Consider the following 14,945-nt stretch of genomic DNA (forward strand, 5'->3'; position numbering starts at 1 on the left):
ATTGGCACCCTCTCCAGCCATTTGACGATCATTGTGCGACCTCGACGTGTAGCGACCTTATTACTGTCCAATAGCGACACACCCTTGCCTCACTGATAGTAGGCGGGACTTCCGTGCTGTAGAAGCATTGCGGCCTCTGCTGAAGGACACTGTCACACTCGCTCTGCTCAGGGGTCGTGTATTAAAGGTAAGACAGAACACGTTTAAAACACGTTAGCCACTTCCTGCTGGCTAACTTGTTGGCTTCAACTGTGTTTACTGGTTCCCTTTATCTTTGAAACACTTCTGTGACGATGTGCTGTTTAACTATCGGTCTGTGAATTCAATTAGCTAGCAGGCTAGCCCAGAAAGCTGCGTTAACTCACCATAGAGTGTGCTAGCTAACGAGCTACACTGCCCGGTGAAAGTCAGTCTGAATGAGAAGTCAAACTCAACGTGAATGTGTTCTAGTTGGTAAACCCGTCAGAAATTAATAGTGTGATGGAGTTTTGCGCAAATGCTTGTTGTTGTGACATCAGATTTAAAAGTAGCAGGTCAAGACTAGCACCACTAAAGCAGGAGACGATCTTATATAATAATACTTATAATTACAAGAGCTACAGTTGTTTTTGCAGTGTTTGTCCATCAGCTGCTCACAGCCCGTGATTATGTCTCCATTTTTAAAAAGTGACTAAACTTCATTGATCGAAACAGGCTCAACACTATTGCTGCAGATGAGTTATGTCAATAGATGTATCACTTTTCCTCCAGATTATTTTGTCACACAAACTGAGGTCAAGGTCAAGTATTAACTCGCTCAGTTACTGTGCATTAATCCCTCATTCACCTGTTTCCCCACCTTGCTGTAGGACCAGTAATCATCCATAATGGGAGGACATGATGCCGGAGGCCAGCAGTTCACAGGAATTGCGAAGTACTTCAATTCATACACGATGACAGGAAGGAGGAATGTGAGTTGTGTGCAAAAAGGCATCTCACATCTGATGGTTGTCAAAACTCTCTTACTGCTCTAGATTTCTAATCACGCTTGTGTTTTTCTTTCAGTGTGTTTTGGCCACATATGCTAGCATAGCAGCCATTGTCCTTTTCTTCAAATTGAAGCCCAAGAAACAGGCGGCCATCACAGAAAATTGATCATGTAAGTACTTTTTAAGACTCTCCATTCTTTTAGATAACAAATCTACTTACGCAAATTGATATTAAATTCCCTCTATTTTCTCCTTACAGGTGTCTATTCTGGCCATCAGCTCTAGCAGCTGGGAGTGGAGGGAGCAGCTGGACATGCTTGTAATAAAATATTCCTGTTTGGTTTCTCTATGTTGACAATAAAAAACATTTATGCCCACAACATAAAAAACACTTTGTTTTATTTACAGTGTACAACAGTATAAAAGACTATGATACAGAAATGTGAGCCATGTGATGAGCAAAGCTGTCCTCATGGCAGTGATGGTTTTTTTTAATACATGGTCCTCTATAAGGAATGGCACTTCTGAGGTAAATGAATATCTGAATAAAATAACAAGCTTCATTGGAAGCCTGAATCTTCCAGACTGAGGGTCAGGACAGGAGTCTGCTCCTTATTTCACAGCTAGATGTCCACAGGTGAATTGACAATACAGTTTTATAGAACAATTCTAACTGTCCTGCAATCCACCTCAATTATTAGTAGAGCTGTGGTACCAAACATTTGCACCATTTGATTTGTTCACCCTAAGAACTCAGCCATGCCTCATGGATTGTAGGCTCCAGCAGCCAACAGCAGGTTCCTGCGGGTGAAGTGCAGGTGTATGACAGGTGTGGATTTAGTCATGTAGGTGCCCAGCATGAGCTCCTGTGAGTTTTCTTGTAGATGAACGTGTCCTGTGGCTGCTGTGAAGTCATCCGTCTCTAAATCATCAAATGCTTTCGTTGCGTCCCACAGACGAACCGTGTTGTCCATAGAGCCTAGAAAAAGTAGGATACAGTTAATGTAAGTTTGCTAAATGGAAACATGGTCACTGCATTTAAAGTTGCAGACACTCCGAAGTAGGTGGAAACTACAAAGCTCTGGATTAATAGAGTTGATTTAAAGTATTAAGAGACATTGCAAAACACCCACCAGAGGCAAGGATCTCTCCATCCCGACTGAACTTGAGCGAATAGATGGTGTCTGTGTGGCCTTTGAGCTCGGCAAACATCAGTCCATGACCGATGTCCCAGAGAAGAACTCTTCCATCAGTGGCTCCAGAAGCTAAGAACTTCCCATTGGGAGAGAAAGCCAGTGCATGGATAGGACCCTGAGAGATAAAGTTAAACGACTTGTTCAGAAGTAGCCTCCACAGCTTTCTGTTACCTGTGCTGCAGCATACTGTACAGCTGTAAATCTGAAGCATCTTTTAACTGGGGGTATAAAGAAGATTCCCTAAATAATCAGTCATTTGTTACTAGCCATAAGCATCACAGTATCGACCCCCGATGAACACATCTTTTTAAACTACCATGCCCAAACTACATAACTCAAGTTCAATAGTTATGTGGCAAATAGTACGAGTTCTTATACTTGGTAAAAAATGGCAAATGGTGACTCATCTGACCTTATGACCAGTTAATATACGGACGCAGTTTCCGTTCAGGACATCCCAGAGGCGGATGGTGCGGTCCGACGACCCTGTAGCTACATAATTGGCGTTGGGATGAAAGCGGGTGCAGGTGATGTCAGCTAGATGACCAGAGAACATCCGTAGAGGCTGGTAGTGGTCCGTCGCCCACAGACTGTTGGAGATAACACAGACCAAACACAGACATCTGTAAAGAGTGCTGCCCATAGTGGATTGTTTTCTATGTGTTATAGAAAAATATGGACTGAATAGGTGATGCTGTTTCTTACCGGGCAACTCTGTCATGTCCTCCGGAGATAAAATAGTGCCCATGGGGAGAAAATTGAGTGTCCCACACTGGGTAATTGTGGCCCTTGTAGCCCACTAGACATGTAAATGTTAGGAGACTCCACAGCCTGATCGTACAGTCTTCTGAGCTTGACAACAAGTAGTTTCTAAAAGGCAAAATTGACAGTAATTACCTAGTGTTTAAAAGTAATAATGAAAAAATACATTCAGTTTCTGCAGGGGCAGAAAACAATTGTGCATCAGAGCTGTTACCTGTCTGGGCTGAAGCTGATGCCATACACTGGGCCGCTGTGTCCGTGGAGGATCTTGGACTCACTGGCCGTCTTCTCGTCCATGATCCTCTCCAGCACATCGTCCGACTCTTTGTCAATCAGATTCAAGTCTAAAGAGAAAATGAGACGGACAAGATGAAAACAATGAAATGTTTTCGACTCAATTCTTTTCTAACAGTAATCGGAGGTGAAGATACTTTCATCGAGTCATATACTGTACCTGCTGCAGACTTGACCCTGCGGAGCTTTTTCGGTGTGACGCTCCAAACCCGTACTGTTGAGTCAGCAAAGCCTCCTGCAATCAGGCTGGAGTCATCTGTGAAGTCCACCGCAGTCAAACCCTGAAGGGGAAAAGTGACAATAATTAGAAATGACTTCTACTGTAGTTTGAATTTGTAGTTAACTGCCCAGTTTCTTAAATGTGTAAACACCCGGTGAATGAGGTTTTACCTGATATGCATTTAGAAAAGAGTAGAAGCAGATGGACGGGAGGTTATCTGGTCCCAGGCGGATCCTCTTGGTGGCCTCTTTCATGTACATGATCTTATCCAGTTTGTCTGAGTCCTTAAGTTCTGGCAACGGTATCCTGAGCAAAAGCAAACAAAGACATTGTCCTCAGTCACAGACTTGTAAGTTCGGAAGCATTATGAGGAATTTCAAAAAGAGCTCACAAATAAACATCTAAAATATCTCTATAGTGTCTTTTATCATTTTTACATATACAGACTTGCACTTTCTGCAGATACAACAATAAATTGTGGAATAGAAGAATGCTGTGTGTGAATAAGCAATTTCCCTCAAATTAAAAGTTTTAATATTCATAACCAATATGAGTGAAGTCACTCGTTTGCATACAATAAAAGTAAAAACTTATGCTTTTACAACATTAACAAGACTTTCGAAAATACAGGTTGCTGTGATAAAATATACTGGGATTTTCAACTGAATCGTACTCCAGTGTTGCAGGATGTGTTTACACTATCGTCTTATTCTTCCAAGGTCAGTCAATGGCACAGTACCAGTGCAGCTGCAAAATAATACTATATACTGCAGTGTTAAAGAAAAAAAAAAAAATGTCCCTACCTAGTTTGAGCAGGTGCATTAGGATCCTGCTTCTTGCTCTTAGAGCCCATACTGTCCTTTTTCGGTTTCTTCTTCTTGGGTTTACCCTCCTCATTCTCTGCCTCCTCATCCTCATCATCAAGAGGAAGCTCTATTTCCGGTTCCTTCAGCAATCCATAGTAAACCTTCGAGTGACAATGAAACAAGGACATCAATTCAGCAAGGTGGTAAAGAAATGTGGAGGGACAAAGAAAACACTACATTAATGTCATGTACGTAGCTGTATAGAGCAAACCTTCGCCTTGTTGGCCTCTCGCTTAGCCTCTCCGGCCAAGCTGCCGGACATGGCATCAATCTGGCTCTTGCTGCGGGGAATGCCATCAAAGATGTCGATGTAGAGGTGCTCTTGGATAATATTCCAGATCTGGTTGTTCTGACGCTCCTGCAGGTGTCTCTTCAGCAGCTGGTAAGAGTCGCGGGAGATGCGCAGGACGAACTTGCTGGTGCGGAAGTCAAGGAGTGTCTCGTTGCCTCTCATGTGCTCCTTCTTTGTTAGGCTGGACAAAATGCGCAAGTCGTCTTCATAATAACACTCCTGGTCTCCACTAAACCTGAGATGGGAGATAGAAGAAAAAAATGTGTCAGATTGAATAATACCTATATAGAAGTGCTTTAATCTTGGGAAAACTGCAGACTTGGACACTCACTTGTCAAAGAAAGCCTTGGCCTCACTTTCATGATTGTTGTACACCAGCTCCAGATACATGTGTACAAACAGCGGGTAGAAGACCTGGGACAGTTCTGCTCTGTGACAGTCCAGCACCGTCTCGATGAACCTCTTCAGGCCGCTGTAGTAAACCTGGTACAGAGGCGGGTCTCCCTGCTGGCTGTACGCTGACAGCACCACGTTGACGTCGGGCTGATCCTCCCCTGCTGTGGCTGGAAAAACAAGTCAGAGTGAGACGTGCAGACACAGGACAACATTGTTCTACTGGTGTGCCATCAATCGGAAGTTATTTTTTACATTACTTCTACTTTCCGTTAAGCTACAGAATAAGAGCAACAGGGACTGTTGTACTTAAATATTCCACTTCCCAGACTGACGTTGTGTGACGTCACTACATGACAATGTGATGAAAGCTTGAGTAAAAGCTCTGGAAACACCTCGTAACTGGACCTTTAATCAGGACGGTCTCATCTCACTTTGTAGAAACTGATTAAATAGGCATGTCTAAATATAACAATGAAGGAATTTTGCCTCTACATTTGAAATGACACTCTTACTTTTCAAAATCAATTGAAAAATATCAATTCATTTTTTTAAGAAATACATTAGCAGTAATACGTAAAGCAAAAAAATAATTGCAAGCACCTTAAAAACTATGAAACACTTATTAAAATTGCAATGGAATCCATGCATCACTCCTATTTACACTAGTTAGGCAGTATTCAAGCATTATGATGAACTTTGATTCCCTCCCTGAGAGATCGCTTGTCATCACTGTTTGTTATCAGTTGTATTTACAGTGAACATTTGTGTTAACCGCTCATCAGTGTGTTCCGGACCTTTTGTTGGCGCCTGTGCTGCGGCGGAGGATGACACGGTCACCCGGCTCAGCAGAGAGCTCGCATCCGCGCCTTCTGCGTCCCCGCCGCCGGCAGCACCTCCCGATCCTGCCCCGGAGGAGTCGCCCCCCTTCAGTGAATCCTCCGGTAGTCCCGCTTCGCGACGCAGAATTTCGACCGACTCGGTGAGTTTGTTCTTCCTGAGGAACTGCAGCACCGCCAGCAGCGTCTGCTGGTCCTCCGGGGCTCCCGCCGCTGGTTTGATGGCCACGGCCGGAGCGCTGGAGCCGGGCGACGCAGAGAGCACCCTCCCGTCGCTCGCATTGTTGTTTCCCCAGCCATCGCTCGATGGTTCCGATTTAATGTCCTTTTCTTCATCCGCGTCGACCACACCACCTTGTATGGCCGCCATTTTTGAAATGAAGTGCGCATGTGCGAAGTTGAAAAAAAAGAAAACAGGGACTGTCCAAGATCCGGTCACCTGATTGGTGCTTACTGCTGACGTAGCGTCATCCGGGGCAGAGTAGAAGTCCCGCCCACTTCGCCGTCAGAAGACGGTGGCCTGTTTTATACTGTCTATTAAAGTCTATTTACAGTCTATGTTTTTTATATACAGTCTATTATAAAGATTCTATGGATTTATATGCAGTCTATGGTTTTATATACAGTCTATTTACAGTCTATGGTTTTATATACAGTCTATATATAGTCTATGGTTTTTATATACAGTCTATTATAAAGATTCTATGGATTTATATGCAGTCTATATACAGTCTATGGTTTTATATTCAGTCTATATATAGTCTATGGTTTTATATACAGTCTATTTACAGTCTATGGTTTTATATACAGTCTATATATAGTCTATGGTGTTTATATACAGTCTATTATAACGATTCTATGGATTTATATGCAGTCTATATACAGTCTATGGTTTTATATACAGTCTATATATAGTCTATGGTTTTATATACAGTCTATTTACAGTCTATGGTTTTATATACAGTCTATTTACAGTATATTTACAGTCTATGGTTTTATATAAAGTCTATATATAGTCTATGGTTTTTATATACAGTCTATGGTTTTTATATATAGTCTATTATATACAGTCTATATACAGACTATGGTTTTTATATACAGTCTATTATATACAGTCTATGGTTTTATATACACTCTATGGTTTTTATGTACAGTCTTTTATATACAGTCATAACTCATTAATAAGTTGTATTCTTCACTATTAGTCCTCAGTCAACACATTCCATTTGATTTGTTTCATCTGAGAAGTATTCTGTCTGTTAAATTAAAATTATGCTGAAATTCAGTAAAACCACATTTGAATTCACTACATTGGGATTCTTATATGGATCTTCTAATTCCACACACTCATAAATAAAAGTCCCCTAGACAGGTCAGATTTTTTTTCATCAAGATCCATGGATTATTTATTTAGGAATCAACAAAAATGTTGAAACATGTCCTATCTCACAATGTTGACGAAAATCAAAACACAACTGCTGGATCCGCCCCTTGATCCGGTTCCACACCAGACTTTAATTCCCTGATCCGTATCCACATCATTCCACCAATTTCTGTGGTTATCCATCCTTTAGTTTTCCATAAAACTAACAAACAAACTAAATGAAACAAACAGAGGAAAATATAACCTCCGTGGCAGAGGTAACATTCGAAAATCTAGAAACAACCTGTGTTGCAATTATGCTTAGAAAAATAATTGAAACAATCAGTTTAAAAATAAAAAAATGGTTGCCTCTTTATTTCCTACAAATCAACTAATTTTATAATCAATGATTCATCTTAGTTCTAAGGCTTCAGCATAATTAGATGTGTACCATTTTGTACCAGGTGGTGGCACCTTGCACCCACATAACCCCTGCTCCCTCTTCAGTGTCCAACCCTGATGATCCCCCACAGACAATGTATTTCCAGTGTGACACATACATTGCAGAAAAAACAAATAGAGCTGAAGCTAATATTCTCTTTATTGATTACCAATCAATAAATCTGTCCTCATCAATCGATGATTTGTTTGACTACAGATATAGGAAAGTTGCCAGAGGCCACAGTAACATGTTCAGATATCAGAACCTGTGATTAAAAACCTAGGCAGTTTGCTATCATAGAGGATTAACAACACATTTTGTACATTTACATGTGCAAAGCATTGTTGCTTGAAAGAAAATCAAATAAAAATATTATATTGACAGACTAATTGAATGATCTATATTTTTAGATAAAAGCCTTTGAGAGATTTTTTTGAAGCATCTTAATCCTGTATTGGCAGTTTTTAGAGATTAATAACATTTCTAATTGTCAATTGTCAATGACAGATCACCTTCCCCCCTTTTACATTACTGAGGCTCTATGCATTGTCACAGTCGAACAGGAATATTAATGTGATTAAAAACTACATTTCCTCTTTACTTGATATACAAATACTTTTATGTGACACAGTTTGATGCAATAAGGTAAGAAAAGATAACATAATCCTTTATTATTCCCACAATGGGGAAATTTGCAGGTGAGGAAGATAAGTTTTTCTTAACTTTATGTTCCTAGTAATTACCCAATGGACTGATAAAATGTAGTTTAGGTTTAATGCAACTTGTAGCAGAGAGAATAAACACCCAAGCGGCAGAGACTACGAACAAGAATCAGCAGTGTGCACTTTACATTCTGCTGAGGCTGAATTTCTGCCTATAGAGAAGAGCACACATTCTTCCCTCACTGAACAACCTGACATCCCTGTAGGAGATATTCATATACCGCTGAGTGTGCATCTTTTGGGTCAGAATGGCATCTGTTGTCATTTGTTGGAGTGTCGGTAGAAAATCTGATCTTAATAGCATTTCATTTATTTTCCTTTTTACGAACATTGCAGAGGACGTGTTTGCTCCAGCAGTATCTCCAGCTGCTCAAGCTTCGTCTCTAACTTTACTATGACAACATGTTTAGATATTAATGTCAATCATCAATCATATTTCATTTGTATAGCCCATATTCACAAATTACAATTTATCTCATAGGGCTTAACAAGGTGCGACATCCTCTGTTCTTAACCCTCAACAAGAGTAAGGGGGGGAAAAAAACGTTTTAACAGGGAAACCCCAGAGATGAATATGCAAGAATATCAGATGATGAATTAAGATGTAATAACAGACACTTTATATCTCCAAATCTGAGTTTTCTTGCAAGATACCTCCAGGGTGAGAGAACCTCATATGCAAATCATTTTATTTTAGATTTTTAACCTTGAATAACCTTATTCCCTGTCATGTGTGCATGCACTTAAACACTTCATCGTCCCCTGACCTCCTCAGCAGCAGGTTTAACGTGCAGAAGGAGTTGGAACAAAAGAAGGGTTCACAGCAGAGGCAGCAGGGCGTTGTATAACATTGCGGCTGCGAGGCTCCGTGTGGAGGGGAGAAGGGGGTTGGGTTAGGCTGGTTAGTCTTGTCAACATCAGCAGCTCAGGGCGTGGTCATCTGTGTAGGTGCAGTGTAGAGCTGTTAATTAGGAAGCAAGGACACACGCCTTCCCCCTGGGTTGTCCATTGAAGGACGACGCTAGTGTATGTTGGTGTGGAGAATACTGAGATCAGCAGTATTACTGTACATGGTCGACACTGTGTTCACCTTCTCTGTGACCCTGTAAATATGCAGGTGATCAGACCTGAAACACACGTGTCAGGCAAAAACGCCTATTGATTTAAGTGTTCCTCTTTATACAGCAGTTTAAATGACTGCAGTGGCCCCGGCACCTGCACCAGCACGGGGGCAGCTGCCTTCACATTTTATTATTGTGTTGAAGCGCTTTTATTTCGAAAAATACAGGACACAATAACGAAAGATAAAGTGAGCGTCCACTAACCAGTGGTTGTAGCGTCCCTCGGCATTTGAAAAGAAACTGAGTGATCACATGCAGTCACTGAAAGGAGAGTAACATTTACACTTCATTAACAACACTGCATGGCACTTTATACATCGCATCATGATTTAACTCCATTAATTTGACAGGGAACTTGTCCCTCCACTACATTTATCTGCATGGCTGTAGCAGCTTCTTTCTTTGGCAGGTATAAGATTAAAAGGCAATCAGGACCACGTAGATCACACATTATAATACTGCTCACACAATAAAGCACCATTATTTTACACTCTTCTCGCTGTCACGCTTCGTTGAGTATCTCTGCATCGCTGTATTGCTGATCTCGCTTGAGTAAATGTTTTGTTTTTTGTATTTCACTACATCTCAAATTATTAAGAAAGAAGAGGTGCTCTAAGATTAGATGGTGAGTAATTAAAGTAATTACAGCCAGTTCAGAGTTATTTTTCTGTGTAAAAGTCTATGTAAATCTTCACCTTCACTTCCAATATTCCCCTTTTCTGCCCACCCTTATTCACCCTTCCGCAACCCTCAGTGTGGTCTTCACAATAATTAAGAAACGGTTGAGTGAGGTAGAGACACGTGTTCAATTGTGTCCTCCTATCACACTTCACCGATGACTTTGCTCTCTCTCTCTCTCTCTCTCTCTCTCTCTCTCTCTCTCTCTCTCTCTCTCTCTCTCTCTCTCTCTCTCTCTCTCTCTCTCTCTCTCTCTGTGTGTGTGTATGTGTGTTTTTGTCAGGAGACAGCAGGGTGTGGCTTCCCCCAGCAGACACAGCTCTGTAGGGGCACACACACTTCAAAGCAAAAGAATTAGTTTTACACTCTAATGCCTGTAATTCTTAATAATGCAGAGACACAACACACTGTCTGAAAGAAGTAGAGTTGTATATTATGCAGTTTAAACAATTGTAGATATTTTCTTTGCATTTTACAATGGTTATGATAATGTATCGTTTTCTGCTGTACTTGCAATAAGAGCATATCTTCATACGGTACCAGCCAGTACTGAGCAATGATACCACTAACTGGTTTAAATTAATAGGCTTTTGCAGTGTGTTTATATGGTTGATGTGTATCAGAGAAAGAGATGTGCTGCTCTGGATGTCCCCTCAAGCTGTAAAGCTGTCCTCTGTTGAGATTGCAGGGGAGGTTTACAGCATATGTTCTAATTGGCATAGGTGGCACCCGCCCAAGTCAGTTCCTCGACACTGTTAAGTGTTCATTCAGGTTGAAGGTTTCTGGAAGGTTGGTTTGATGTCATTCTTTTATAACATTTAAACCTTTGTTTCAGGACTTTAAATCCCTAACAAGAGATGAAATTCACTTTATCAAAGTGAATATGCATGTCAGTGTGGAAAGAAACAGAAAGTCAAGTCAACTATTTTTGTCATTCATCCATATACAAAGTGCAGGAACTGAACAAAATGTTGTTCCTCTCAAGTCAGAGTGCAAAACAACAGTGCAGCATATAATACATAGTTTTAAAAGTGCTGTATGCACACCTGACTTAAATGTCATGTCATGATTGACATCTACCACTAATTCCACAAACGTCTGTATGTGGAACACATATCTCGAGGACCGTTCATCTTATCGGCTTCAAACTTGGCATGTCTATTGTAAGTTACCTGAGGAAGTGCAGTGTTTAATTTTGGTTCAATATTCATAAAAACTGAGTAAACAGCAGCACTGCACTTCCTCGGGGGCTTAACAGGCAGTCTGAGGACCGAGTTCAACACGTCTTCCTCTACCTCCTCAGATAAATTGCACCACTGGCTGACAACTGGAGGCCTGGTCTAACATCGCAGTGCAGCAGGTTTCTTCATTTGAGAGGCCTAATATTATAAAGAATATATCTTTGAGATTACACGTGCTGTGAATTACTTTTTCAACTTCACCTTGGATGTCTTTATTTTCTACATATCCTTTATATTTAACACTTAAATGATGCGTCCCTGTCTTGCCATGTGTGTATTTCCTCAGTTTGTCACTATGGTGTTATAATGTGTTTAATGCAGGAATGCTCAGCTGTCATCCAGAGAGTGACTGTGGGATGAGAAGATCTTTCATTCTTTACCTTCACCATTAAAGGAGATGCAAATTTTTCTCCGTGTAAACTGTAAGGAAATGCAGCGAAATCCCCCCCTGAAATGCACATGTAAATAATTCATGAGGTGTGACTCTTAGAAGAGGTAGAAAATGCCCAAAAGGGTAGAAAAGAGAGCGGGAGAGAGTGAGGAGAAGATGAAGGTGGAGGACAAAAGAAGAGGAGGGTGGAGGAAGGGAAGGCAGATCGTGGGGTGGAATAGGGAGCGGGTCGGGGAGCATGAGGGGTGGGGCCGCACATGGCGAGGGTATAACAAGAAAGAAAGGATGGTGCCTAAAGCTCTGAGGATGTGTGGATGATCGAGAGGAGGGAGGGAAGGAGAAACTTAAATGAGATTGTGAGCGGTGACATGTACCGGCAAGAAGGAGGTGTAAAGGAAGGCGTCAAATGTGTGAATGATTACACGATACAGCAAATGAAGAGAGATGTAACAGTAAAGGTGATCTCTCACAGTGATGCAAGAGGTGAGAGAGAAAGGAGGGATGGGGATTTCTTCTCCAGTAGTCGTTAGCAACCGAGGAGAATCACATCTTCACGCGGTTTAATCACACTGAGATGAGGCAATAAGAAAAGAGCTGACTTAATGAAAGGCTAATAACTGCCCTCTGAATAACGCTGCAGCATTTGACACACAAACACACACTTTTCACCCTAAAGATTTGGCTTTAATTTGCACCAATGCCACAAGCAACTACCATTACCCTCCTCTCACCATTAGTATCATATACTTTGGAGAAGTAAATATACTCATTGCCACCCGTTGTCCTAAAAATGTTTGTTACCGTCAGTGCTCCAAGATCAAGTTATTTCTGTTTCTGTCTGGCAAAGGCTGCTCTTGCACTCTAGCGAGGTATATCGAGAGAGTGTGTGCGTTTGTGTGTGCGTGCCTGAATGCATCTCAGAGCCTTTTCTCCATCCAAGTGGAATAATGGGTGTGACGGCACCAGAGATCTCCATTTTCGGGGGGGAAGCAATGTGGGGAGCCTGCATTATTCAGTACTGACCTCACTGGAGAGCTGGAGTCTGCATGCAGTTGTCTGTTCTGCCAGCCTCATGCTGGAGGCTCGGTGGCAGCTGCACAGAGGCAAGTTTGGACAGTGCCTCAGAGTGCAGAGTAAATGATTAAATGAAACACACTCTTTAGTTTCTCATATTTCCCTTAAACAAGGTATTTAATACATATACCTGCTCAAAGGCTGCTGCAGTGCCCATCAAAATAGATATATTGTCTTGCTTTGAGTAGTTACACAGAAAAGTAATTAAAGCTTGTAATAATTAAACGATTATATTAAGCTATCAAAATATTTCCGCTCACTGTGTAGTATGATATATTGTGTGTGTGTGTGTGTGTGTGTGTGTGTGTGTGTGTGTGTGTGTGTGTGTGTGTGTGTGTGTGTGTGTGTGTGTGTGTGTGTGTGTGTGTGTGTGTGTGTGTGTGTGTGTGTTTGAGAACCACGGATCAAGCATTTGATGGTTTTCTACATATGTTCATCTGTTACCAAATGTGTGGCGTGATGCAGCTTAATTATGTTACTTTAAAACTGTCATTTTATATTAACAAGTTGTTTCCACTTTCAGCTCCACCTCTCTCCTCCCTCCCTGCTCACTGTCTCTCTCCCTGTTCCCTCCCACGTCTTTTCTGTCTGCGGAGATCTAACCAGGCACTTAAGCAGGCCTCCCGACTGCTGGTCCTGCACCACACCGTGCTTTCCTTATCACTGTAAATAATGCAAGCCCCCATCTAAAACTAATAAGGCAGCATGGCACGGTGACGCAACAAACTCAAACCAAGAATCACGCAGAGTCTATTGAAGCATTTAGATTCAAAACCAATATTTCCTCCACACAACGCTGTGTGTCCATATCACACAATGCATCATAACTGTTGCCGTTATTATAATTGTGTTATTACAGATTGAAGCTTACTGTGAGAGACGATTCACCGCATGAATGTCCTTTGTTCCCTGCGATCCAAACCTCTTCAGATAGCTTCCTTGCCAAATTAGCCCTTTCTGCAGTCCAGTGAGCACACACACACACACACACACACACACACACACACACACACACACACACACACACACACACACACACACACACTCTGAGGGTAGGATAAAGGGGTGGCCTCCAATTTGCTAAAGGTCAGAGCTCTGGTACTTAAAGCCTGTCTCTAGCAAAATCCTGTAATCAATAATTATAATTTGTAACTGATGGCAACATAAACACCTTAGGTGCAAATCATTTGCAACATTATATGGTTTATATTTAGTTTTTGCATTTGTCATAATCAATTTGATGATATGTTTAATATCTGCTGTTTTACTATCAAGGCATAGTAGCAGCTCTGATTCTTTTTGGTGTGTATGGTATGCATAAGAGAATAATCATACATATAATCAGCTCTTTCCATTCATTGTACATTTTCTAAAGGAGACATACAGGGTCCCTTCAAATAAGTAATCGAAGTATATCACAGCTCTCACTCCTTCTGTGTGTCACATTGGCAGGAAATCTTCTCTGAGGACATTCGGGACAATTGACTGGCTGATAAGGATCTCTTCCCTGCACACGGAGAGCTTTGGTAAATACCTGAGATCTGTCAATGGGAGCTGAACTAAATCCAAATCTACCCTCTGAGCCACAGTGTTATCCTGGGGGCACACAGGCCAAGATGCAACCGTTCTGTCTAACATGGAAACACAGAAATGATAAACTAGCAAGTGCAAAAACAAACCTGTTCATGGTAAAGTAATAGTTGTTCTTCTCCTTTAGGTGTGTGTGTGTGTGTGTGTGTGTGTGTGTGTGTGTGTGTGTGTGTGTGTGTGTGTGTGGGTGTGTGTGTGTGTGTGCCAAGACCCAAAATAGAGGATGGGGGTGGACAGAGGTTTTTCTTTGTTGCCACCATTTGATGTCACCAGGAGGGGAGGGTGGGTGGGAGGATGGGGATGTCCTTGGGGACGACGGACCATGTGCAAAGAGAACGACAGACGGACATGAGGGGTCAAATACCCAAAAGGATACGCACTTGAAAAAAATGTGCACAGATATCACACACCAATAAACATATAGAATCATATTTGTGTCAATAGAAATACTCATGAACCAAAACCTGGCTAAATACACAAACAACACACCATA

The 14,945-nt window shown here is 41.5% G+C and overlaps 2 protein-coding genes and 1 long non-coding RNA gene across 3 annotated transcripts; 2 read left to right on the forward strand and 1 right to left on the reverse strand.

The window, feature by feature from the left end:
• Positions 1 to 44: 44 nt before the first annotated feature.
• Positions 45 to 1,348, forward strand: atp5md (ATP synthase membrane subunit k). Its single transcript, XM_035180877.2, has 4 exons — positions 45 to 187; positions 849 to 950; positions 1,045 to 1,138; positions 1,228 to 1,348. Exons 2-3 carry the CDS (start codon positions 867 to 869, stop codon positions 1,132 to 1,134), a joined length of 174 nt encoding a protein of 57 aa, XP_035036768.1. The 5' UTR covers positions 45 to 187; positions 849 to 866; the 3' UTR covers positions 1,135 to 1,138; positions 1,228 to 1,348.
• A 2-nt stretch (positions 1,349 to 1,350) lies between these two features.
• taf5 (TAF5 RNA polymerase II, TATA box binding protein (TBP)-associated factor) lies at positions 1,351 to 6,207 on the reverse strand. Its single transcript, XM_035180783.2, has 11 exons — positions 5,789 to 6,207; positions 4,930 to 5,161; positions 4,518 to 4,833; positions 4,244 to 4,407; positions 3,611 to 3,746; positions 3,381 to 3,501; positions 3,141 to 3,270; positions 2,870 to 3,034; positions 2,577 to 2,754; positions 2,102 to 2,279; positions 1,351 to 1,947 (listed from the first exon to the last, which is right to left on the reverse strand). Exons 1-11 carry the CDS (start codon positions 6,198 to 6,200, stop codon positions 1,733 to 1,735), a joined length of 2,247 nt encoding a protein of 748 aa, XP_035036674.1. The 5' UTR covers positions 6,201 to 6,207; the 3' UTR covers positions 1,351 to 1,732.
• Positions 5,840 to 14,731, forward strand: LOC118123475. The gene is made up of 3 exons (XR_004698585.1): positions 5,840 to 5,973; positions 14,315 to 14,388; positions 14,662 to 14,731. It is a non-coding gene; the product is annotated as an uncharacterized LOC118123475 (long non-coding RNA).
• Positions 14,732 to 14,945: the final 214 nt, after the last annotated feature.

Source organism: Hippoglossus stenolepis, chromosome 2 (assembly GCF_022539355.2).
Source record: "Hippoglossus stenolepis isolate QCI-W04-F060 chromosome 2, HSTE1.2, whole genome shotgun sequence".
Classification (NCBI taxonomy): Eukaryota; Metazoa; Chordata; class Actinopteri; order Pleuronectiformes; family Pleuronectidae; genus Hippoglossus; species Hippoglossus stenolepis.

Bases quoted from the DNA above. Each gene is read 5' to 3' on its own strand.
- taf5 (XM_035180783.2), bottom strand. From the start codon at position 6,200: ATGGCGGCCATACAAGGTGGTGTGGTCGACGCGGATGAAGAAAAGGAC. The intron at 3,271-3,380 runs GTACAGTATATG...TTTTCTCTTTAG, and splicing joins CAGGGTCAAGTCTGCAGCAG to ACTTGAATCTGATTGACAAA. The intron at 2,755-2,869 runs GTAAGAAACAGC...TATCTCCAACAG, and splicing joins GGACATGACAGAGTTGCCCG to TCTGTGGGCGACGGACCACT.
- atp5md (XM_035180877.2), top strand. From the start codon at position 867: ATGGGAGGACATGATGCCGGAGGCCAGCAGTTCACAGGAATTGCGAAG. The intron at 951-1,044 runs GTGAGTTGTGTG...TTTTTCTTTCAG, and splicing joins CGATGACAGGAAGGAGGAAT to TGTGTTTTGGCCACATATGC.